The sequence below is a fragment of the Thermobia domestica genome, chromosome 7 (assembly GCF_964235325.1).
Source record: "Thermobia domestica chromosome 7, izTheDome1.hap1.1, whole genome shotgun sequence".
Taxonomy (NCBI): domain Eukaryota; kingdom Metazoa; phylum Arthropoda; class Insecta; order Zygentoma; family Lepismatidae; genus Thermobia; species Thermobia domestica.
The window spans coordinates 51,914,010-51,940,996 of NC_137460.1; the positions used below are offsets into that span (position 1 = coordinate 51,914,010).

The window sequence follows — 26,987 nt, forward strand, 5'->3', positions numbered from 1 at the left end:
AAATACTTCCCTCATCTGGTACTTATCTTGTAATAGGGTTGTACCTGTCACAATAGTCATTTCAATATTTTGGAGTTGAATTATGCACATCAGCTCAAATACATATTTGAAAATTGTACATATGGATAAAACCAAAACTCGTATTTTAAAAGGCCAAATATTTCTGGTACCAAATAATGCTTTGCATGTGTTTTAAATGGAAAAAATCTACATCGGAAATTAATTAGAACTTTCGTCTTACAACTTCGATAAAAAACATATATATTCTGTTTACCAGTTTCATCATATTATATCAACTACATATCTTTCAGTTCTCCAAAGGAAATACATATTTTATTTGTCCAGTGATTGCTATCTATTTAGCGCTGCTTTCGAGACTACGAAATTATAAAGGAACCAATCTTCCGCAATGCAATTATACAGCAAGAAGTAAAGATACTACGTATGGTGCTCTTCTCGATGGTATTAGCTGTCCATTCTATGCCAGCATAATATCATGTGGATATATACACTCAAATAATCCAAAGGAATATTTGATGAAACAAACAAATATAGTTACGAACATTCCTCATATAATGATAAAGATCAGACTATTTCTTCCAATGCACTCCACTCAAACCGTCCAGTACATGCTTGAAATCAATCTGAAGATAGTCATAGTCATCATTCAAATTCCAAGAGGAGAAAATGGTGTTAACCGCTGCAACTATAGATAAGAATAAGAATTTTCTTAATTATACCTGTTGATGGAATAAGAGAATACGACAAATTAGTAATTTCGTTTACCACAATTGCTGAATACTGTTGGATGTCTGAATGCAATCGACTATTTCAATGATGTGTTCCCTTATCAAATTATATTATCCGACATTTAATTTTCATCCATTCTAGAAAAGTAGTAAAACAGAAAAATTATGTAAAACACAGCATTTCCCTTCTATGACATCAAAACCTTCGTATGTAATGGCTATGGAAGAAATTTTCTGAAACTTAGTATTTCATAATACGAAACAATTTTCCCATAAAATTAAACGACTTATTACAATTCCGTTAGCTAGAAAACATCTTTCGAAAACACATTTGTATTCATTCAACTTAAGAGCAACGATATTTTATATTATTTAAAATACGGAAACTTCTGTCCTTTCGAATATTTAATCTTTTCATTAAATTATCACATACATATACTATTTTCAACTACTGGACTTACCTAAAACCTATTACGAGCGTATATCATACAGCTACTATCGCTACACCTCAGTGCAACACTGACAATGGTATTAATATAATTATTCGTTTAATATTCTCAGACTGCATTACCGTCCTTATAGTTGTAGGCATAAAACGTAATATATATATTATCACCGAAATATGTATTATCAGTCGAGACAGGGTGCGAATGATATAATTTTATTTTCTTACATGTAAAGTGGGCATGTATATTTAAGTGTATGAATGTATGCTTAAATTATCAAAGTCTATTTTGGAATTTCACAGCCTTTTTTCTTCATATGAATCAGATAAATTGGTGATCACGCATATATAATTGACCGGTCAATGGTTTTGGTGATGTGATGTCCCGAATAGGTAACTTTTTCTTGTCTTTTTTTTTTTTTTTTTTTTTTTTAATGTTATTTGCTAGAATTATATTATGCTTACATCTAAAGTGCCTTCAAAACTAGGAACAAATTGACAACTCAAAAACACGTGCCGATTTGTTTTGAAGAAGGGACTCTACGTCACATAGTTATTGCGGTTACTCAGCGAGGATCGAATCATAAATGCCATTTTGGCAACAGTGGGTGGAGGGTTTCCTTGGCAACAGACCTTAATATTCCAATGTTGCCGCTAGTAAACACGTATTTTTCAGAAGAAAAGAAGCTTTTACTTTAGTCTTTCGTTTCTTTGTGCGTGGAATCGATTTAAAAAAGACAAAACTGGAACGACAAACATATCCTTTCATCCGTCCAAACAAACTAATATTTAGATTTTCCTTTTCGTTAAGACTCACAGGACAGTGTCAGTTGATGACTCAACGGGATGCGCAATAAGTGGCAACAACTACATACCACGTGCTTCTCCACACGTCAATATGTGTCTAGTTTTGGAAACACACTAGTGTGCTACGTAGAAGATGGAGGAATTTGAAATATTGAAAAATCAAACAAAATTATCTGCCAGTGTGACCACAAGGAGGTTGAAACACCAGAATTATCATTTATTGAACTATTAGCCAAAGCACACGCAAAAATAACACATTAAGAAACACAGGAACGAAATTTAATGATGAATACTCCAATATCCGAGGCAAGTATTTTCGAGTTTTCAAAACATGTCAATCCTAGTTGAACTTTTCAACATATAGATTAAGAAATGTGATTACAACATTATGTGAAGCTTTTTCTTACTATTTTGCTTTTTGTGTAGCAAGCTGTGAAACAAATTTAAACTTTAATCGCAATTTATAATTTTTGTATATCATTTTCGGCACCATTATTTTACTGTTTTACGTGGGCTGACAAACTATTTAAATAATCAAAACGTCAAAAAAACTTAACCAGCATTACGCAACCCACGACGTGAACCTTCATTTTAATGATAAAAGCACAGAAACTGATTTCACATGAGGGTTTTTTCTCCGTAACTAATAATTTAACCAAATGCTGTTCAGATCCAGTTTTCATTTTTTGCAAGTTTTAAAGTGAATGTTACTTTTCTTTGTCATTTCAATGAAAAACGAAAAAAAAAAAGTAGCAAATAAATACATATTTCTCAGTGAATGGTATGAAATAATTTCTCAGTGAATGGTATGAAATAACCACGTAGATGTGTCATTTATGAACTCCGTACCAGGAACAGAAGAGCATAGAACTAATCTGAGTTTTACGTCCCACGCTACGTGCCGGTTAGGCTAAAGGAGACCGAAGATGAGAAATGAATGAAATGGTGGAATGAAGAAATTGGGAGGAAACGAGAAAACCCACGCACACAGTGTTTGTCCACCATAAAGTTCACTTGGCGGGGGTTGGGATCGAACCCGGGATCCCAAGCACCAGAGGTGAACAATCTACCACTGAGCCACCGTGGCCCAAGAGCAGAAAACTAGTTTCGTATTTTCGCTAGTGATCTAATTTGCGAAAAGTTCAGTGAAGTCTTACATTTCGAAAGCACAGCTGGAGACTATTTCCATATGCAATAAAATGTTGAAGTACACAGTCTCTTCATCAATTCTATCGTCAGTCTCCAGTAACATGGTGAGCAGTTAAAAGCCTGGTTTTTGAGGGGTGATTTATCAACTCTAACAGGAGCTTGTATTATGAGGGAAACATAATGCTATGTTTTTTCGCAATAACTGAGTGTGGTGATAAATTATCAGAGATTCATCGCATTTCTATGATTATATATATAATAATTCTCTCTTACATGATATCGTGGCCAGTGCGTTGTACAGCTAAATGAATACAGAGACTGTTCCGCGTGTATTGTACTTACCAAGTAATTAAGAAAATCCACTGCGCCACGTGCAGCAGTGCTCGGTGCATCTCCCCTGAATAATAGCCCGGCAATGTAGTTTCCATTGCAAAAGGTTTCCTTGGAGAACTACAAGGGAAAGGTGTTTTTTTTTTTTTTTTTTTTTCAGCTTGCCAGAGTCCACTCCTAGTTGTTCACATGCCTTTTGTCCAAAGTTCTTTTTAAGCAGTCCAAATACACAATGACCATTTGCATTTGGAGACTTCACAGGTATCTGAAGGCTTCCAGGAGAAAGCTATGGTCTGTATTCCAGCAGCCTCCATCTCCTGGTAGAATGCAAGAGTTTATCTTAAGGTGTGTGATGAATGCGGACCGCATATTTTTAAAATCACGCTCGATCCTAGCCATAGGAGCTTAATACGCTGTTTTGATTGGTTGAAGTTATCCGTTTCTCCTCACGTAGCATACATATAGGTGAAATCAAAGGCTAGCTGCTGTCGGTTCTCGTAGCTGAGTGTGCTAGCGCAACAAGCTAGTAATCATAGTTTTTGGAGTGGGATCAAACCCGGCCCAAGGAGTTTTTTTATTATTATTATTTTCATAACTTTTTTCATTAAAACAAGATGAAAATAACACTCAAAAAAGTTATTTATTTACGTTTCGCGTGCAGTTTTGCTATACGAATCCGTAGAAGTAGTAGTAGTTGTTGATGTAGTAGGAATGCGTTAGAAGCCCCGCAGGGCTAGTTGTTCCACCTTGACCCCATGCAACCAATCAAATGTGTATTTGGTTTCTATGGCTAGGGTAGCGCGTGAAAAAATATGCATGCGGACCATGTTAGTCTCGTTTCCGTACATTTCTGGTAGCTCTTGCTTCCAGATCGTCCTCACGATTTCCTCCTGGTAATGCTGTTAAGTTGATTTTGCAATTCTTCATTCTGCCTTCTTCAGTTTGCTTCGGTGACACCAGCTGGCAACTACCAGGGAAGCCCCTTTGCATGCTCGGATCCACTTTGTGAACAGCTTCACGACTTTGTTCCTGTGCATAATGGATACTGATTTGTCGCAGTCGGAAAGGTATACCCACGCGTCATCCAACGTCGCGACGTACCGCCACATTGGATTCCAGATCCGCTCGTACAGCTTCTGAGCGTTATAGTTCCCGTTGATAAGGCGTTGATCGCTAGTCCTGAACACTTTTTTCAAAGTTCGGTTGTTGGTGCAAGACAGACGATTCGTCATTCGTCTTTGGGTCGGGAGAGTCTCATGTATGGCTATTCTACGAAGTTTTACCTGCATGCTGGTGGTGGTAGTTTCTGTGGATGGCCGTCTTGTCGTGTCCTTTGTTCGTGAACCGAACGCTGGGGCCATGGAATTTATATACTTACCGATCACATTCTTGATTGAAGTCAAGACCCTTGTTCCTACACTACTTTCTGATCACTGAAACATTAAATATTGCGTTTCAGTTTCGGCGGCATTTCCAGCCCAGCAAGAAAACAAATACTCTCTTACAATTTAAGTAGTATATTGATAGATGCGTCTGACCAAGATGGGTAGAGTTCATTTTGCGCGCGGAAGAGACTAATAATGTCAAACATACGCGGAACAGCCTTCTGCAATTCAAATTCTGAATTTATGAACTGCAATGGTATTTTTTACTGATTTCGACTCACGTATTATGAACTTTCTGTAATGTATGACAATTAAATCCTAGATTCTAAGTATATTGAAATTTACGCAACTGTACCCAAGTTCAGCTTTAAATTAAAAATATGAACTTTCTGTATACAGAAAGCCGACTATATACTTTATTGGGCAATTCAAAGTTATAACACAAAGTACTGTGCTGTGTTAAGGCTAATACTGTTTATTTAACATAATTTCAGGACCAGTTTCGTTTGTTCTTTATGCGAATGCTTCTTTCAGAACTTTGCATTTTAAGTGATTATAATCGTACCTGGAACAGAACCACGAATATATATATATATATATATATATCTTGTGACTGTAGTGGACTTTTTTTACTATTGGTTCCTTGATGCATTACGTCGTGCGACTCCTGTCCGTGTGTTCGCTAAAAACAGTTCAGATAAAATGAACAACTGTCAATGGTAGGGTGCACGAACAAATCCATAAGCTCAAATACTGCTACTAATGATATATGCAAACAAAGACTGCATAAGAATAGAGTTGTCAATTGGGTAACATACATATAGCAGAAATCAAAGGCTGGCTGCTGTAGGTTCTCGTAGCCGAGCGTGTAAGCGCAATAATCATAATCAGAGAATGTAGCACTTCCAGGGGGTTAATGTCAGTATAATGAAGTAGCATAATCAGCAAAACTGCTCCTCGCGAAGGTCGTGATGTGTCAATGGTCCAATGGTGGTATACACGATAGTACGTTCCCACAGAATATTTCGAGAAGCCTGAACAGGAAGATGGTTTGGGCCATCCTAACTGATAGGACGAAGACCAAGTACAATCAAAACTACCGTGGAGCCCGGTATGAGCATTAAAAATCACACAGTCTATGTTCCTATTCCTGACACCTGTTTATCATCGAGAACGTCTCAGTGATGTGAGAAGCTGAAATGGCGGAACAAATGAAGGATTGTCATATTTACCGGTAAGCAAAGGTTAAAAGGAATGTTCAGGTGGTGAAGTCAATGCATGCACCCCGCAGATTTCGATTAACTAGAAACACCTCAAACTCCTTGTCATACTTTTCGTGGAAACATTCGAAGTTCCAGTACGATCAATCGGTCCGCACAACTATCATACCAGTGAGAGAGTGAAACTACACAACGAGTGATTATAAACGGAACGGGTGTGGTGTTAGTGAACTCTGCAGAGATATCTCATTCTCATTAGTGTCCGTAATCGGTATCGAGTTGTAAGTATTCTGGTACTAGGTTTGTAGAACTTCTCTGCAAGTATACGAGGGTCGGCTGATAAGTTCTCGGCCCGACCCCCTTCCGAATGTACCCTGATGTAATTGATGGCATGTGAAATGTTGATCTTTTATATGTTTAAGTACCAAATTTCACGATTCTACCATGAACGGTTTTTATTTTACAAGTAACTGAATGAACAATGGCGAAGCCAGATGTCAAATTTATCGGAGGAGTTGCGAGGTGTAATGAAGTTGTTCTTTCAGCAACAGAAGTCGCCCAAGGAAATCCATGGTTGCATGCTAGACACATTGGGTGGACAGTGCCCTTCATAGTCCACTGTGAAGAAATTGTGTGCGAACTTCAAGCGTGGTGGATTTTCAACAGAAGATGGTGACAGGTGTGGCAGGCCAGTGTCAGTGTCAACTCCGGAAAAAGTGGACCAGATTCATGACCTGATTTTGAGCAACAGACGCATTTCGCAAGCTTTCTGCGAAATGGATTTCGAAATGTTTGAACGCGGATCAGAAACGCGAACGTGTGAGATTATCGCAGGTGATTTTACGGCATTTTGCGAACTCCAAGGACGATTTTTTGAATCTGCTTGTTACCCAGGATGAAACGTGGTTGCATTACTTTGATCCGGAAACCAAACAGCAGTCATGCGAGTGGCGCCACTCAGGATCTCCAAGGCCCAAAAAATTCAAAACACAAAAGTCCGCAGGGAAGGTGCTTGCCTCAATATTCTGGAATAAGGATGGTGTTTTGCTCTCAGACTACCATCCAAAGGGCCAAACCATAATTGCAGAGTATTACTGCAGTCTGTTGGCTAAGATAAAGGACGCTATTAAAGAAAAGCGCCGGGGAAAGTTGACACGAGGTGTCTTGTTCTTGCAGGACAATACTCCCGTTCACAAGGCTGGTAGAACAATGGATTTTCTGAGGGACCTAGGGTTTCAGTGCATTGACCACCCACCTTACTCGCCAGATCTTGCCCTTCTGATTATTATCTGTTTCCAAAACTCAAAACAGCACTGAAAGGACAAATTTAACAGTGATGAAGAGGTGATAACAGCTGCGGAACAGTTTTTTTTTTTTTTTTTTGCAAACCTTGAGAAATTTTTTATTTTTATTTTATTTTATATTATATATATATTTATTTATTTTAAGGGGTTGGAGAAGTTGCAGCATCGAAGTGCCAAACGTGTTGACCTTCCGAGGGGACTATGTTGAATAGCCTCACACTTTCATGCCTCCAGCTTAAGTCCTTCTGGGTCGCACTGAGAACTTATCAGACCACCATCGTACATCTGATCTGTCAGTATTTGGTGTGTTGGCGTGTCAGTGTTTTTAATATTATTGTTGCTTTTTTTTTTTTTTTTTGTCTATTGTTCAAAAATTACAATTGACTTGTGACAGCAACTAAGCTTTACGTAGTGTATGTCAGCAATCGTGCCTCCAAAGAAAGCACGGGTTTATCATAGCCAAGCGAAGTCTGTTATATACAATGTAATTAAATTTTGTAATTCAGAGAAAAAGAGATGTAATTCCAGTGTCAAGTGCGACAAGTCGTGCGGCAGCAGCAGTTTGTGCAGATAAGAAAACTAAGGGCAATAGGAAAAGAAGGCCAAGAAGCAGAACGAAACGGATTACGTATTTCCATGCCTAAAAGAAGAATAGTACCAAAAAATAAAATAGAGATAGATGACATGGACAAATGCATTAAATCTTCATTTTCTGAAAAAGAATGAAAAGACCGAAAAAAAAAAAAAAAAAGCCTGTCTTCTACTTTGAGACCTGGTTCCATACTCATTACACAGTGCATAAGTGTTGGCAAGACGTAAACTTTCCGGAGTTTTTACAAATGACAGTGCGGGTCAAAGACTTATAGTTGCTCACGTCGGTAGTACAACGCAAAATCTAGAATTGGAGACTACCATCATGAAATGAACAGTGAAAATTTTACAAAATGGATTACAACACAAGTAGTTCCAGGATTGCCGCCAGGAAGTATTATTGTACTAGGACAATGCTCCGTACGATAATAAACAGACTAACAAAGCACCAACAACAAATCCCTTCAAACGGGATATTCAAGAGTGGTTGAGAAGGAACAATATTGCGTTTGAATTAGACATGAGATCAAAATTGTTAATGAGGTACCACCCAAAGGAAGTTTTCGAAATCCTGCAAAGAAACAGTTTCACAGTACTATGATTGCCACCCTATCATCCGGACTTAAATCCTATTGAATACATATGGAGCCAGGTCAAAGGTAAAGTAGCCGCTAAAAATCCGGGCACTTTATCCATAAGTCAATTAAAACGATTAGTCCCCGAAGCTTTTAATTCGATTAAGCGGGAGGCATGGAAGAGCGCTATTGAACATACGAACAAGACAGCAGAACAATAATGGATAAGAGATGGGCTATTAGAAGTTGAACAGATGATGATATCCGTTGGTTTACATGATTATAGTGATTATTCTAGTAGTGAAAATGGCGACATCACAGATTCAGAGAACGACACGGCAGCAGGAAGTTCAACAGACACGATAGATATTGGAGAATACCCTTCAATGGATGATGTTGCAACACTTGAGTATTAGGTAAGTTAACAATTTTACTTTATTTTTTGAACAACTGTAAAAATGACATGCACCAGGACTTTAAATATTTTTCAGAGGTGGACTCCCTAAAGTAAATCTTAATTTCTTTCCTGTAACGTAATGAGAACAAGTAAAGTTAGCATTTAGCATTCTGGTTTCAAAATCGCTGAAATCCCGGGTTCAAATCCTGGGATCGTCTATTTGCAGTAAGAATTATTGTTCCGCGAACCACAAATTATATATCAGTGTTACTGGCGAAAAATCTTATTGTCCATCAATTACCATTCATCCGACTAAATTTTTCAAATCCCCTCCAAACACAATATTAAATAATATTGCACAACATTATTAAACTAATAATGTACTGAATAGTATTTCAAAATTCTCGTACATTTCACACGACATTCTATCAAACAATGCATTGATGGTATTTTACTTGGGACGCAGATTATTACAACATATTCTGTAGTTGGTAACCCTGCTAAGGAATGTTTTGCTGTTAGTTCCACTTGTGGCCACGACCCGCTCACCGCTCTATCGACCTGTAAGTGCAGCGTTGGCATTTGGTGCCTACGTCCCGAGTCTGATTTGCGCTATAGACAAATCTCCAAAGTCTAGTAGGACATACAAAAACACCAAGCTTAGAGAATATCCTCTTTTAATTTTAACAGTGAGTCTAATATTACATCATGCAGATAGTGCCAGATATTTGCAGAGAACTCTTCTTGAGGATAATACTGTTGAAAGATGGTAAAATATAAGCTTCATAATTATTTGAACATCTAACAGATTAATTAAATCATTTTGGAAGTGATAGTTTGGTGTTGAGTGCGAAATATCACGAGTTCTCAACATGATATCAAAGAAATATCCTCTACACAATACTCTCCATAATTATACTATATTTAAACTTGTCTTCTGGTACTGAAACTGGAACTTTGAAATTAAAACAGGAAACATTTACGATCAACTCATTTTTTTGTGTTAGTTTATTAGTAAGTTTTAAAACTATTTGCAGTTTACTGATGGTAAGAAAGGACAAGAATTATAATATTACGCTTCACATAAAATCACAGTATACAAGACATGCATTGCGCACACTTCCGAAAAATGTTGCGAGTGTACAATTTTAAAAAACTGAGTCTTAGTGTAGGTATTCACCAACACTGTGGAAGGTAGTGTAACTTCCATTCGGAATTGCCTTAAATTATCTTGAGGTACTTCACGAAGTTCATTACACCGCATGCATTAAATACATTCTGTCTTGAAGTTATTAGATTCGTAGAAAACATTCAGTACCAAAAAACTGTCATACAAAGCTGAAATTCTAAAGAACTGTTTCACCTTGTAATGCACACTTTCTTAAATTGGTTAAGGATCAGGAATTACTTTTAATTATGAAGAAAGCTAACTGGAATGCAAGTTCATCGCGCGTAGAGAATAGGTTTGTGAAAAGTATCTAAATCCTTAGGGTTGGCATTTCGCTGCAAGTATAATAATAAAAAATCCTAAGATACTTTATTTCTGGCATAAATTATGAACACACTCCCTCCTCCAGACGGCACGTCATTTAAAGTGAAATAATAAAAGCCGAACAACATACAGGTAGTAACTGTTCCAAAAACTCATTTCCACCCGTTTTTCCGTGATGTGAACACAAAAGATAGATGTCAATTTCAATGTGGCGAAAACAATTTTAGAAATTGCTCCCTTAAAAGCGCTGGGGGACACACCGCTTATTTTTAATAAGGATTTTATTTACCGAGTTTCATTTTCCTAATTTGACGGGCTCGTGAAATACTAAATTTTCTGCATAAATTATGACCTCCCAGATCACCCCTTTAGGATATGCATTCTGATCAAAGTAACATGATGGAAATTCAGTTTGAGGTTGTTGATAACTAAATTCAAAATTCATTTCAACTGGTTCAATCGTTTTCCAGGTTTTAATCTTTATATATCACTTTGTTACTTTTTGTATGAACTCTTATTTATTGAGACATATTGTTAATAACACATTTCCTTTGATGCTTGTAAATATTACGATTTTGAATTACTGACAAAGCTACCTAAATTTTCTTTACACTTCTCGTCCCCATCGATTTTCAATACAAGAATTTAATTTACGTCCAACAATTACATTTGAATCAGAAAAAAATTTCTGACAAATATAATGAGTAAGATAAGAAAAACAATTCAATGATCCTCTTTGACTAAGCGCAAACATCTCTGCTACTCGAAACTTTCAACAAGTACGGTTGCTATTGTAAGGTGGTTAACTAAAGGACTGAATGAAAACAAAAAAAATATTGAACTAGTCAGCAACTTAAAACTTTTGCAAGCCTGTATTGTACGGTCTGCAGAGCGGACGAGAAAAGTAAATAATGAGGTGATGGCAAAATGGAAGTGCCCAGTGAAAGCCTTAATACTGTGTGTTTATATAATGTCCGTACGGTGCAACCAAGAATTTGGAGATGAGCGCTCCACCACTGAGCTACCACAGCACCCAACTTTAGTAACGATTTGAGATTGTCTTGTTCATTAAAAACAGATCAGTAATTTATTGTATAGTCATTTATTAACTTAAATATTGTCTACGATATTTTAATAATTAACCGGAAAAAAGTTCTAAAATCGAATTAATTTAGCCTACAATGTTGATTTGTGTTTATAAATATGCAAGTTAAGCTAGTTTTTGAAGGATTTCCTTGACCTTTACATTCAACTATTCCTGCCTTTCCAGGTATATACAGAAATCCTACATGATGTACAAAACAACACGAACTTCAAATAACAACAAGTGTTATAGCTGGTAACCGAAACCTAAACAAAAGAACAAGACACAAAATAGTGCGTGCCAACACCACAGAAAAACATAACTAAATCTACTTGCGAGCAGCCTTCGGTTACTACATATACATAAGCTACCACAATATTTCAAAACAACCATCTGTACTGAGAGCTAGGAACAAATTCTCATCCCTGTACCTGGTCATAGCCAGTCCTCATTCTCTTGCGTGAAGACTCAGGCGATCTATGGTGACCATGATCTCGAACTGAGTAGCTACCAGACTCCTGCAAAGGTAGAAAGGAATGTGCTATTCTAGAACTATTAACTGATGATAACTTACATTTGTTTACAACAAGCACCGATTCTAACACCTCTGCATCAACCGCACTCTTCACAGTAATGTTTTATAGAGCTCCAAATGTATAGATCGATGAAAAAACTGTTTTCTTGCGAAGATCAAACTCATATTACAAGAGTTCACCCCTGCACAGTGATGTCAAAATTCATAACCAAATTGAAATAAGTTACGAAAGATTTGTATTTCAGTTTACGTAGTTTCCACCAATTCTCGTAATTTCATTTAGAAGGTATTAAATTATCAATTTTTTGTTGGTTCGAGAAATCTACTCAATTTCATCTATTCAGAAGTTACCAAAAAATTTCTTCACTCAACTCACCATCTGTAAGTGAATGACAACCACAACATTTTAATTCCAAATGTTATCACCTTGACTTATGCTATGGAAGAATTTTACCACTTCTGAAGATCGCATAATCAATTTGATGCTCAAACGACAAATCTACGCAACTGTACTCAAGAATAATACTACTACTGAATATTCGCTGTTAACTTCTATGATCACTCTTTAAAGCCGCAAATTCAAAATGTTCAAAAGTGTAACACCACAACCAAGCACGCGAAAGTACAAAGCACAATTAACATAATGAGTATGTCAAGCAAATACAACAAAATACATTATGAGAGTTCATATTTCATTCATAACTCACAATACTAACCTGACGTCCATACCGTCTGTAGCTTGAATCGTCGCCGCGACCTCCTCGGCTGTATCTGTCACTGCCTACAAATTAAATACAGACATTAAAAGATTTACACATATCTTAAGAAATACCTCTGTAGCATACTGATTTTAAGACACTATATCAGGTTTCAAAGTAAGAATTTTCAAGTATTTTCCATTGAGATAAACTTGCCTTTCATATTACGTATGTCATTTTTCTCACTACTATTGTTCTCATCAAAGTACACATATAAAGTGGGTACTAAAAACGCCTGCATTCGAGTCTACCACGTGTTTTTAGGTAAATGTGTGGGCAACACATCGGCTTCCACCAGTTATTTCTTCCTTTTCAGCCCCGGCAAACCACTAAGAAAAACTCGTTGGTATGTTAAGAAATTGCACGTTACTACAACAGCAACTAAATTATATTGGAAAAATCTTCCGCGCCTGACAATGTTACGTGACTACGCTTGAAGAAAAGAAAAAGGCGCTTTTTATATTAAGTTGAGGACGTGGAATCCAATGGAATTATTGAAACGAAACTAGTTTTTAGCTTTACTTCCTACGATTTTGATATAGAACGAAACTTACAGTAGTACACTTGTCATGCAGTGTTGTGTACTAATAACTGTACAGTATCACGAACATAGAAAACTACCGAATTTTGTTTTGACTCTACAACAGTAATAACGCAAGTTGAGACGGATAGGGTAATCCAGAGCCAAAGTACCTTAATGTCAAATACTAACGCTCATCATATGACATATTTCGAACGAATAGAAATAATGTTACAGGAAATTCAAAATCTGACTTGTTCCATTTCTATCCTCCTGAAGATTCAAAAACATTCTAGAGGAGGGGGGGGGGAAGAGTTAACCATGCAAGAGATGAAATTTTCTTCAAGCAGGCACAAGTATTTGCCAGGTGAAATACCTAGCATCCTTCGTCAATATGGCATTGAGAAGAATACCTAAAACCATTAATTCTGTTAAGTAACAACTTAGTAGCATTTTTTTTTTTTTAATAATAAAAAATTCAGATTATTCATTTCCTTGGTGTCTGGAAAATCGTCAGATACAAACGGTAATCTGCTAGCGACTTTCTAAAGCAGGACTTCTGAAGAAAAAGAAGAATATGAATCAAAATCAGAAATCTTAAACACTGATTTTTTTTTAAAAATAAAAACAGCCGGTAGGATTCGAACCAGGTTCGAAAGTTTTGAATTCCAATAGAAAGAAAGAACTAAACAAGCACGGCTATCGAAACACACTTTGATAGAGATGGAACTCCTTAAAATTTTTGTTTTCTACAATTTTCTTCGGGTTAAAAAGCATGTGTACTTTAAACTAAACAAAGTTTTGTACATTTGCCGTGATATTACTTTGCTCTGAACCTAACATTACATTAAATAAGGGAAAAGGACCTGAATATTTCAAACAGCAAAGAAGGCTTCGCTATTTTTTACTTTATGACTTTTCCTCCTATAACTTTCACCGCGTTGTTGCCAAATTCATAATTTTAAGGGACTTACAAAATTCATGAGCACAATTATATTTTGGAGAAGTGTATATAACAACAAGAAAAGGAAACAAATTACGAGAGTAAATCAATAACTAACTGCAATATTTTTCTATTTCTTTTCAGGTCGGCTCTACGGTATTGTGTGCTCATTATACGCTAGGTGTCACCAGTGAGTTCGCCTGTGGTAAGTTACAGCGTTATCACATCAGTCCACTTTGTGCTGTTGCGAAGCAAAGATGGCCGCGCAACTGTGTGTGCACAGCACAACATTCAAAATTCGCAACTCGTCCCAATTCAATTTCTCCATTAAAACTTAAATTGCCCGCTAAATATAAAGTGTTACCTTTCACAAAAATAGAAGACGATCTAAAGGCGATGCAAATAAGAAACTGAAAGAAAGCAACAAATAGGACCGAATGGAAGCGGATAGTATCAGAAGTCCCATATAATAAAGTAAGGGTATTGGATTCCGCATCCGCAAATTAGTATAAAAAGTGCAATTAGAAATTTATCGAAGTGTGGGTACTTTTACCACTGACATAAGCTGAAGTTCTTTGTGGTGAATACATAAATTATAATCGATGGGTTAAAAAAAAAAGATTCCATATTGGTAGAAAAGTATACATAGCGCGAGTATGCACTTTTGCAAGTAAATAAAATTTCGCAAGAATTAACGAAAATGTTCACACAGTACCTAATATTAAAAAGTGTTGAACACAAATTTAATATGGCACACGAAAAGCAATACACCTCTTTCGTTTGGCAGTCACTGGCGTTTCATGAGTCAGTACACAAGTATCAAACTGGTGAACTTACGGCATATGAATATGCAGTGTGTTCCGCGGCCTATTCAACAAACTTTGTACAGATTCTTCCCACGGAAATAAGACGAACGCTTTTCTTGCACTTTACTGAGAGATGTTTAATTACAGAGATAAATACATGTATAAGAAATAATGTTAAAATCCTTATATCGTTAATTATTAAATGTTTAAACGATGAATCAAATTTTGATAGACAACATCCTTGATGGACAAATTAATAATTCAGTCTACTTTTCCATTGGAATATTTGCTATTATTCAATTCGTAGTGATTAACCGAATTTCTATACGACTGTAGAATTAAAAAGAAACAAATTGAACATATTTTGAAAAAGTTCGTAGTAGTCAATTTTGTTTTTGCATTACGTCCTCAGCAATTTCCTACGAGCAAATGAGGACAGCTCCACCGAAGACTGAAAGTGGAACAACTCTGGAGACTTGATTTGATACGCCCGACTGCAGACTTAGGTGAAATTCTGCTGACAACATTCTTTCCATGGATTTTATCTCCGCAAAATAAACATCTCTCTGAAAAGATATTGATAAACTTTCGACTTATTTTGATGTGAAGAATCTGATCTCAAAGTTTGTTGAGTACGTTGAGGAACACACTGCATAAAATGTGAAAATGCTTACTTCGACCTTCAAACCCAGTAGACTCCTTGTACCAGTTGTATCTACCTCTGGAAGATCCACTGTAGCCGCCTCTCGATCTGCCACTCCCTCCCCACGATCCTCCACCACTGACTCTGTACGATCCTCTCATCCCGAAGCCTCGACCTCTAGTCATCACCACCACCTGCAAAGACACAAACAGGTATTTAATGCTTGCTCACTGAACATTGAAATTAAAGATGGCAAAGAAAAATTTAATGAACTATCTGTAACTCTGTTACAGCGTTGGCTAGTTTAAACCAGCTGTTAAAAAAACTAGTTTAAACCAAAAAGCGAAAAATGTTCGTAAAAGTGTAACTAACTAACTAACTCTATGGCCTATGGAACCCGGAGGTTCAGTGCCGCGTTCACAAAAGCTCTCCACTGACTTCTATCCTTAGCTAATTGCATCCAGTTTCTACTTTGTATTCCTATCTCTGCGAGATCCATCTTAATATTATCCTCCCATCTGCGCCTAGGTCTTCCTAATGGTCGTTTGCCGATGGGTCTACCAGTCAAGACTTTGAAAGCGTTTCTACTTTCTTCCATTATAGCTACATGACCTGCCCACCTAAGCCTCCTAGACTTGACGACCCTAACAATGTTGGGTAAACCGTATAAACTATGTAGTTCCTCGTTATGAAGCTTTCGCCATTCCCCATTCTCGTTCCTCTTGGGTCCGAATATTCTTCTCAGGATCCTGTTCTCAAATACTTTCAGTCTATGTTCTTCCCTCAGAGTAAGCGACCATGTTTCGCAACCATACAGAACAACAGGCATGATTATCGTTTTATATATTTTAAGCTTCAAATTCCTCGACAGAATTCGCGATGACAAGAGATTTTGAACCGAATAGTAACACGAATTCCCTGCTTTTAGTCGACATTTAATTTCTTCGTGAATATGATTTTCGTCTGTTAATATTGATCCTAAATATTTGAAAGTATCCACTTTATCAAAAGTATTATTTAATATTTTAACGCCTCCACAATTTGCCGTATTACGGTCCCGACGCACTTCCATGTATTTAGTTTTCTCTGCATTTACTTCTAAACCCATGTCCCTGCAAGCGTTTAATAATATCTCTGCATTTATTTCTACTGTTCTCCTATCATCCCCTATTAAATTTGCATCATCAGCATATGCCATAACCTGGTGAATGCCGTTCAACTCTAGGCCCTGGTTGCTATCTTTGATTTTCCTTATGGCGTATTCCAGCACAAAGTTAAATAATAATGGCGACAACACATCTCCTTGTTTCAGGTCATTTTCGACGTGGAAGCTCGGACAAAAATTTTCCTACCCGGACTTTACTTTGGGATTCACTTAAACATATCTTAATCTAATTAGCTTTCTCGGTATTCCAAGCTTTGTAAGAACGTTGTATAATGTTTCTCTCCTAACCGAGTCGTAAGCCTTTCTAAAATCAATAAATAGTTGATGTACCGGGGTATTGTATTCCCACTTCTTTTCGAGTATTTGGCGAATGGTAAATATTTGGTCGATAGTTGATCGATTTCGTCTAAATCCGCACTGATAATCTCCAATAATTTCATCTGCGTATGGGGTCAATCTTGCTATCAGAATATTTGAAAAGAGAAATGCCTCGATAATTATTACAGTCAGTTTTGTCGCCTTTCTTGTGAATTGGAACAATGATTGATTCTTTCCACTCTTGTGGCAATTCTTCCTTGTTCCAGATAAGGAGAATGAGTTTGTGTATCTTGTTCCACAATTTTTCGCCTCCAGCTAAAATTAACTCAGCTGGAATTTCATCTACACCCGGAGATTTGTGTTTCTTTAATTTCTTTATAGCGGCTTCCACTTCTATTCGATTGGGTTCTGGAATATACGGTTCTGCGGTGTGTATCTCCTTTTCTCCACGCACATTAGTTTTTGGCTGCGTGTTCAGCAACTCGTCAAAGAAATCTTTCGATCTATTTAAGAGGCTATCCGTATCAGTGAGAACTGTCCCGTCAGATTTCTTTAATATATAAGCACGAGGTTGATAGCCTTTCTTAAATTCGCTGATCCCCTTATACATGTCCCGAATATTTTTATTTTTACTATTATCTTCAAGTTCCTTAATTTTAGCTTTCAAAAAAATCCCGTTTCTTTGTTCTAAAAGTTTTGGAAGTTTCCCGCCTGATATCTGCGAAATTTTGTGTACTTATTTCATTCGGATTTTGTAGCCACCGTAATTTTGCCTGTTTTCTCTTCTCTGCTAGTTTAATGCATTCTTGGTCGAACCATGGTTTGTTCCTACGTATTTCCGCGTGTCCCAATTTTTCTATTGCTGAACTTTTAATGCTATCTCTAATTTCAATCCAAGTATCCTCAACACTAGTGCACTCCGAGTCTTCTAAAACCGAGAATCTATTCGAAACTTCAATCTGGTATACCTCTCTTACCTGGCTCTCTACTAATTTCTTTAAATTAAATCTCTCCGTTTTCGGACATTGAGTATTACCTTTATTCAACGATAATCTCTCCCGTATTATCGCTACTACCAGGTAGTGATCAGTGTCACAATCAGCCCCTCTAAACGGCCGGACGTCAATTATGCTAGATTGTCTTCTTCTATCTACTAACACGTGATCAATTTGATTATGTGTTTTTCCGTCTGGTGATGTCCAAGTGTATTTATGAACGTCGCGATGTGGGAATTTTGTACTCTTCACGATTAGGTTTTTGGATGTTGCAAAGTTCACGAGTCTAACACAGTTGTCATTACTTTCCTTATGCAAACTTTCGTTCCCTATAATCGGTTTGAAAATATCCTCTCGTCCTACCTTCGCATTGAAATCCCCTAATAGAATCTTCATATGGTATCGCGGGAGTTGGTCAAATATCCGTTCCACTTCTTCGTAAAAACTATCTTTTATATCGTCACCCTTATCTTCAGTTGGAGCATGTACATTTAAAACAATAATATCACACCACCGTCCCTTAAGAGTAATAAAAGAAAGTGTCAGTAACAAATTCAACCCGTTTAATTGCTGGTAATATTCGTTTGTGAACGAAAAACCCTGTTTCTAACTGGTGATTTTTATTTCTTTCCCCGTAAAAGAACGTAAAATTTCCGGAATTCTCAGATCCATTTCCTTTCCACCTAACTTCCTGAACTCCTACTAAGTCCATCCTGTATTTCTCTAACTCACTCGTTACAGATTTTAACGCGCCTGCCCTATAAAGACTTCTAATATTCCATCATCCAAATCTCATGTCCATCGTAAAAGTGTAAGTGTTCGTAAAATCTTGATGGACACACATTTGTGGGTTATCACGTTTCACTCCCGTATATTATTCGTATTATATTCAGACCTAAATTTCCCATTCATTACTCAAAGGGATTGTACTACAAAAGCAACTTTTGTTTTTTGTATAAGCTTATGAATGTTTGTGATTTTTTTATAGTTTATTATTATTATTATTATTATTCAGTTGCAATCAAAGAAAAATTCTAAATATTGTTTCGTTCTAATAATGTTTACTATTGATAAAATACATCGAAATGCCGTACTTTGGGGGAGGGGGAGGGTAGTGTTTTTTCCGGAAAATTTTCCGTTCTAAAAAAATATCAGTAATCAAGTAACAATTCCTCAGCAATCATAAAATTGGTTGAATTCATGTATAGAAATGTTAAAAAATGAAAGATCGTTTAAAGAATCTGAAAATGTTCATGGCTCAGACAATTTTCAGTACTATGTAGAAACAAGTTAAACAATTTTTCATGAATCGAAATAACTTCTGTCTTATATGGAAAAATTGAACTTTTTATGAGTCGGAAAATTTTCTTCATTTTGAAGCAAAAAATAAAACAACTTTATGTGAATCGGAAAGTTTTATTGCTCTGTAGGAACAAGTGAAATGAATTTTCATAGATCGGAAAATTTTCATCACGATGCAGAAACAAGTGGAGTTTATATGCGCCTTAACCATATAAATCGAATAAATGGTTTTTGAGCAATAAGTCACAAACTGAAAATGTAGGAAAACGCCAAAAATGAACTGGGTCCGAAAGGAATAATCACTAGGGCGGGGCGAACTTCAAGAAATGTAAACAGAAGCTTTTGTCTCTAGTTCCAAAAGTTGATACAGGTAAAGATAATTTCGTATGTAAAATTTCAGATTTTTATCTTTTGATTTAAGGGTCCCAACTTGGAGTTAACAATGAAGCTATTATTGGCATATGATAAAAAGAAGATTTTTTTTCTGTTCAGTAGGTTTATTGTTCTAAAACATGCATTAATTTTTTTAAAGAAGTATTACTTAATTATCTGCTTTTAGAAACGCATGCTTAGTATCCAAATATCCAAATTTCCTTCTTGATTCCTCGGATGAAGCAATCATTCCATATCTGGCTTTATGACCAAATACTTTTGTGGAAACCCTGGAAACTTCTTTTACGACTCGTTCAACTGCTTGTGAATGACATTGAATTCCTGTAAATTCCAGTGGTCCTATTTCAATCTTTGCCAGCAATTCATCTGACATTGAGTTTACAAGTGGAGGTGGCGTTGTGACGGAAGCATCCCAATCAATCATCTTGTAGTAGTTTTCTCCTTCGAGATGAATCATAATATTTGATTTACAAAATTTTCTCACTCCAGCTTGATTGGTCGTTCTTGCAACAACAATCTTGTTTACTGCATCTTTTCTTACTTCAATGTCTGGATCTGCAAGAGCTGCAAGAAGAATATTTTCACTGTGGGCAAAATAACAATTTAACTTTAAAGATCTTATTGCAGCTTCCTTCATCTCACTATCGGATAAATTTCTAACTTTCTCCAAAATAAAATAGAAGTTACGTGATCCATCAGTGCAGTTGGAATGGGTTTTTATCTCGAACCAACTTGGAGCATACACTCTAACGATGTAGGTTACAAGCTGCAATAGGATTTTGGATGGATTTCTTGTGCTCACGAACAAAAGAAGGGTTCGATTGGCGAGCGTCAACCACCTGGCGTGATTAAGGGCACCTGGAGAAGCAGTTTGTAAAAATTTTATAACAGCAGCATCAGCGTTGTCCTTTCTCTTTTGTACTGCGATGCAAGCCTTCAGCAAATACTTTTGATCAGCGCTAAAATCTTTTGTGATATTCACACAAAATTCCTTGACATTTCCAGTGACGGGCTGGAAATCAACTATTGGAACATCCCGTGGATCAAAGCTTAGCATCTTTCCGATTTGCCCCGAAAATCCCTTTGGACCAGTTGTTTGCCATCAATATTTTTAAAAATTTCTCTTGGTGGAAGCTCATTCAGATGCAATATACAAATGAGCCACTGTAAAGGTCGATTTAAAGCTGTTTCCAGTCGACGTATAATTCCAGAATGTTCGCCGGTGTTTGTATTTGTTCCATCACATATCACAGCACGCAAAGTAGCTGTCGAATCCGTGTCACGTATAACAGAGTATTTCATTTGAAATATCTTCTCCTTTGCCACTTTGTGGAGCAATATGATCCACGTATTGCTCACTAGGATATGCAATAATAACGTAGTGATCCTCCTCCTTTGCTAGTTGTCCTCCATCTGGTCCAAAGAGTCTGGTTTCATCTATGCGCCCATCAAAACCAACACAAATTAGCCTGCGCAAGTCAAAAGAACGAGATTCTGCTCCCTTGTCTCTCCAATAAATTCGCTGTCTCCGCAACTTTGTTGATTCTAGTATATTTTCCGGTTTGTCCAGTTTCAGATCTTTCAGGCATGCATTAATTAATTTGCAAGCATCTTGTTTACTAACGCCAGTTCTTTCCATCATTTGGCTTAAGTTTGGGTACTGATGCCTATTTTGTGCTGGCCGTTTTTGGATCTGTGTCTTCAGAGTCGGATGTATTTGCTTCATAAGGTGATTCGTCTTCCACGGCCACACCACTTGCTTCATTTTCTTTCATAAAGTTCAACTGACAGGCAGTAGTTTTAGTCTAAGTTAGGTTTTGCAAATGATTTTTCCTAAACCGCTCTTCCTGGTCCTTCCTCTGCTTTTTTCTGAACTCGAAACAATCTTGTCAATCGAACCGATTACCATTTTCCGACCCGAAGTCTGATCTACCCAGAAATTCCACTCAATTTGTGGTACTTTTATGGCGCATTTACACAACTGTCTGTCCATTATTTTGTTTCTAACACACTTGCAAGTACAGATAAATACTTGTTTGAAATTACTGAAGTCCGCTTTGAATGTAAGTGATGTCCGCTTTGCTGGTGGATATTTTTGGAGCTGTTGGGCAAGTCGTAAGACTGGTTCATGCCAAAGAAAACTAGGTACGTATCATGACTTTAGAATAAATAGTGATAATACTGTAGATACTTTAATAAAGTAATTGACTAAAAATGTATAAAAAATGAAAAAAAAGAACTAGAGATTTTTTGACACACGTCTGTTGACTAACAACATGAGTCATACCTCATTTTCTTTAGCGTAAGGCAGCCTTTCAAATGGTACCACTCAAATTTCGCTATCGTGTACCTATGAAGAGAAAAATTGGGAAAAGGGAATTTTTTCTTTTGAAAAATCCCCTTTTTTCCCATTTTGGACGGGATTTTCCAGCTTCTGGTACACGATAGGGAAATTTAAGTGGTCCATTTCGAAAGCCTATCTAATAATAAAACCAACCAGGTACAAACCATGATTCTAGCGTAAATACTGTGTCAGGGATTTTTTGAAAATAAAAAACTTCTCAAATATACCCTTTTTTAAAACCCATCGTCCATGTTTGAAACGTCACAGCCCCCAGACAGAGCACGCGAGCCTGCAAAATGCCCATAAAATATGTTCCATGATGCTTCCATATTTGAATGAATGCAAACAAACCCGGTCTAAAAAGCATTACTAGAGACTTGTAAAGCAAATTTCGAAGGTCGACGCCATGGCACAGGTGTTGTGCCATCATACTTTAAAAGGGTTAAACTATGTATTCAAGAGCACAGTTTAGTAGGTTAGCTTAGGGTTTAGATTGTGGGCTTTCGGCATCGAAGGCCATTTAATCGTTCACGATTTGAGGGATGACGTCCCTCGGCGAGCACACTTTACAAAAGTACTTGTTCCAGTTCTCTACAAGTGAGTCAGTTGTCCATATTTTCCTGAAGGCTGTTTAAGAATTTTTAAAACCGTAAAAGTTAAGAACCTAACGTAGTGTTTTTAACAACATTCTCGTTTACGCCCATACCCACTATCGCTGATGCGTCTGCTACCTAAACGCGCGCTCCCTCGCTGGCCTGTCCTGACCAGGGTTTGCCCAAGTGGGCCCAGCCCGAAAAAACCCACTTTAAAACTCATCTGGGTTTTTGACCTATTTGTTAGTATATTATTGATACAACTAAGGTGATCACATTGTAAGTGATTTTTATCAGATTTTAGACTTTCCTTGGGCGAATTAGAGGCATTCCGTTAAGGTATACAACAACAACATTCAACATAAGACCTTTATAAAGTTCTGAATGCACTAAATGAATTAAAAAAAAAAAAAAAAAAACTTACCTTAGCTTGAGCAATGTATATCAACATGACACTTTTCTTTTCACGAAAGTTACTGATATTTGGCAGGGGCATATTTTTAAACAATTGGAACTAGCTAGCGGCACGAAATACATATAGAGTAGATAAATTTCGCCTAAAATTAACTAACTCACTCTGACTTATAGAACCCGGAGGTTCAATGCCATGTTCACAAAAGCTCTCCACTTCTATCCTTAGTCAACTGTATCCAGTTTTTACTTTGTATTCTTATTTCTGCGAGATGCAGCTTAATATTGTCCTCACATCTGCGCCTAGGCCTTCCCAATGGTCGTTTCCCGATTGAACTTTCAGTCAAAACTTTGAAAGCGTTCCTACTTTCTTCCATTCTCCTGCTGACCTGAGCCTCCAAGATTTGATGACCCTAACAATATTTGGTGAATGGTATAAATTATGCAGTTCCTCATCATGAAGTTTTCGCCATTCCTCACTTCCGTTCCTTTTGGTTCCAAATATTCGTTTCAGGATTTTATTCTCAATTACTTTCAGTCTGCGTTCTTCCCTCAGCGTAAGCGACAATGTTTCACAAACATACAGCACAACAGGTATAATTATCGTTTTATATATTTTAAAGCTTCAAATTTCTCGACACAATTCGCGACGATAAGAGATTTTGAACTGAATAATAACACGAATTCCCTGCAGGAATTCCAAAATAAAAAATCAAGGTGATCAGTTCCAGAAGAAGAAACACTTTTGATTGTTAAAAATATGCTTTATGTAACGTGAAAAACAGTTGAAATGCGAGTTGTCCGTGCATTTAAGACATCTATATATAGCAGGCACGTTTTATACTTTTCTGTTGGCTATTTTATTTCCTCAGACAATTTTTCCTGCACAGGCGCGGCAAATTTTCTGCGATCACATCGCAGATCGCGGCATGTTCTGCAATGGGGTCAAGTATCCACTTTATCAAAAGTATTATTCGATATTTTAACGCATCCAAAATTTGTCGTATTACGATCCTGAGGAACTTCTATGTATTTAATACATAAATTTCGCCCAAAATTTTAAAATCTATTTTTTTTTTATTTTTTTTTTTTTTGTTTCGGAGAGGGGATCGGACCCCTCTAAATACGCCCCTATTATCTGGAAACAAACAAATAGACGTGGACACAAAAGAGTTTTCATCTTAAATGTCCATGGTGATTTCCCCGTTGAAATAGAAAATTTAAAACCCTGTGTTACAAAGGGAAGAAAGCAAGGTTCACCCGTAACCCGTTCAAACGGGATTTTCCCTGATCGTTCGCTATAAGATACTCGTTTTCATACTGTGCTTACATACATTTGAGTCTCATTGTATTATGATTATTATCTTCCATAATAGAAATAACAGAAGAGAAACGGGATTTTACTTACTTTCACTTTAAATTAATTCATTTCGGAATTTGATTTAAATCAACGATTTTTATTTAAAAAATCAAGTGACTTAAATCTTGATTAAAATCGTGATTTAAATCAGACTGATTTAAATCAATCCACCCTGCCCCAAAGACATTAAAATATTTCGAAAAAACCCAATTAACCCGAAAATACCAGAAAAAACCCATATGGGTACAGGTGGGTTGGGCTTTTTCAAACCCTGGTCCTGACTCTGCACTCATGCTTCCTATGGAAGCTGGCACAGTTTGGTTTGTGGTTTCTACACTGTAGATTTTATTTCCGGACGCAATATTTACACGCAAAACACTTAAGTCCTCTTAAAGTGAATGTGCACCGAGGAATTCTTGAATACTTTCTACGGTAGTGACAGTGAATACTAATTTTAAAAAAATCTTAAGCCTAAAAATCCTGGGGCTCAAAGGTCTTAGCAAAGTGACTCGTAAAAGAATTTTAATTCTTCAACAAACACTTCTGGTTGCCCCTTGAATTTTATCTATGTCAAGTAGGATTTTTCATGCTGCCCTCTGCAAAACTTTTAGGGGACAGTAAGAAAGAAATCAGTGAAAGTAGTATAGGTTTTCAACAATTATTTCGTGGCGCAAAAAAACACCTGCACACAATACTCTGCATAGAAAAACTATTTATAAGGAACAGATTTCTGCAGTCGGCAGAAGTAAATGCTAAGTAACACAGCTTTATTTTAGATTTACAAGTGTAGGGGTACTAGTGTAAAATCAAGCCCCACTTCACGACTTAAAATACGTACGCGAACATAAAAACTGCATTCGATACAATTTTCCATCGGCAAATTATTTTTGTGAAAAAAAGCTGTCCTATTTGATTTACAATTGTAAAACCATTACAAGTAGTATTGCAGCTCTTATCATTCCGAAAACATTTACTTTCACCGCCCTGGTTTACGCATACGCATACCAAAGTCTACGCACCTCCTTCCTTCGAACGCACCTTCAAACGGGCCCACCAGCTTCGCTTGCCCCGATTCGGTTATATAGCATTCGTACTTTATGACTACATAACACACCTTGGTTTGTTCTTTAGATCGTAGTTTATATGCCAGACATCCGGAAGCCGTATTTATACTAACTATGGCTTATAGAAACCGGTGGTTCAATGCCGCGTTCACAAAAGCTCTCCATTGACTTCTATCCTTAGCCAACTGGATCCAGTGTTCTTTTCCTATTCCTGTGAGATAGCTGTGAGACCATCCGCACCTATACATTGTTCGGCGTAAGTTCTAAACTGCGATAAACAAAGCCACGTGAAACTAAATCTCGCTGATTTGCTGTTGTCCTACCGACGCTTGTACTCCTCCGCAAAATAGTTCATGTGATTACATTATTACTTTTACTATCAAGTTTCATATAAAACTGCTACATTATTATAAATGACAAAAATAGAATACGGATTATCTAATAATACTGCAATCGAGTGTTGCTAATGAAACAATAGAAATAAACACTAAGCATGCGCAGTAATTATGGCGCCAATTTAACTGTGAAGGCATGTTCTGCTTTTAAGTCTGAAAGATGGCTAGCACGAATCCCGGATCACCTAATGTTGTGGTGAAACCCCAACAAGGCAAACATTTACTAAGCGCAACAATTGTTTACGAGCGAAATTCAATTTATTTTTTTTATTTTTTTTTATCTTTCGAGTTTCTTTTCTTTCTTTTCTGCTGCTGCAAGTATCTGGACAACACGAGACAGTATTGTCACAATGCATGTGTATAATTTGCTCCTCCCCGTGGGGAGTGGGAGTGATACATCACTAGCCAATTGTATCTATGACAAGCGGAAGGATACGAATATTTTGGTTATCGGAGTTTAGAGCTTACGCTGAACAATGTTTAGTCTTCCTAGTGGTCGTTTTCCGATTGGTCTTCCAATTAAGACTTTGAAAGTGTCTGTACTTTCTTCCATCCTGGCTATATGACCTGTCCACCTTGACTTGATGATCCTAACAATGTATGGTAAACCGTATAAATTATGTAGTTCTTTGTTATGAAGTTTCCGCCATTCCCAATTCCCGTCCGAATATTCGTCTCAGGATCTTGTTCTCAAATATTTTCAGTCTGTTTTTTACTCCAAGTAAGCGAAAATGTTTATACAGAACAGGCATTATCGCCGTATTTATACGCAAACCGGAAAAGAATTTAAATTTTTTAACGTTACTTTTGCGGCCCCCTTGAATTTCATCTATTTTGTGAGGCTACCCAGCGTAAATCGCTTTGAGAATAAGGAAACTAGTGAAATTAAAAAAAAAATTGCAACAGTTATTTCG

General features: G+C 36.9%; 1 protein-coding gene across 8 annotated transcripts in view; it reads right to left on the reverse strand.

Moving 5' to 3' along the window:
- Positions 1-26,987, reverse strand: part of LOC145690089 (uncharacterized) — an 83,050-nt gene that overhangs the window by 55,350 nt on the left and 713 nt on the right. For 3 of the 8 annotated variants that reach the window (XM_081764633.1, XM_081764632.1, XM_081764637.1), the window contains exons 2-4: positions 15,765-15,927; positions 12,780-12,844; positions 11,960-12,046 (exon numbers count right to left, since the gene is read on the reverse strand). In XM_081764633.1, the coding sequence (XP_081620759.1) occupies positions 11,960-12,046; positions 12,780-12,844; positions 15,765-15,918 (306 nt within the window). In that variant the 5' untranslated portion in view covers positions 15,919-15,927. Of the gene's footprint in view, positions 1-11,959; positions 12,047-12,779; positions 12,845-15,764; positions 15,928-26,987 lie in introns of those variants that run through there. The other 5 variants (XM_081764634.1, XM_081764636.1, XM_081764635.1 and 2 more) reach the window with 5 other exon arrangements.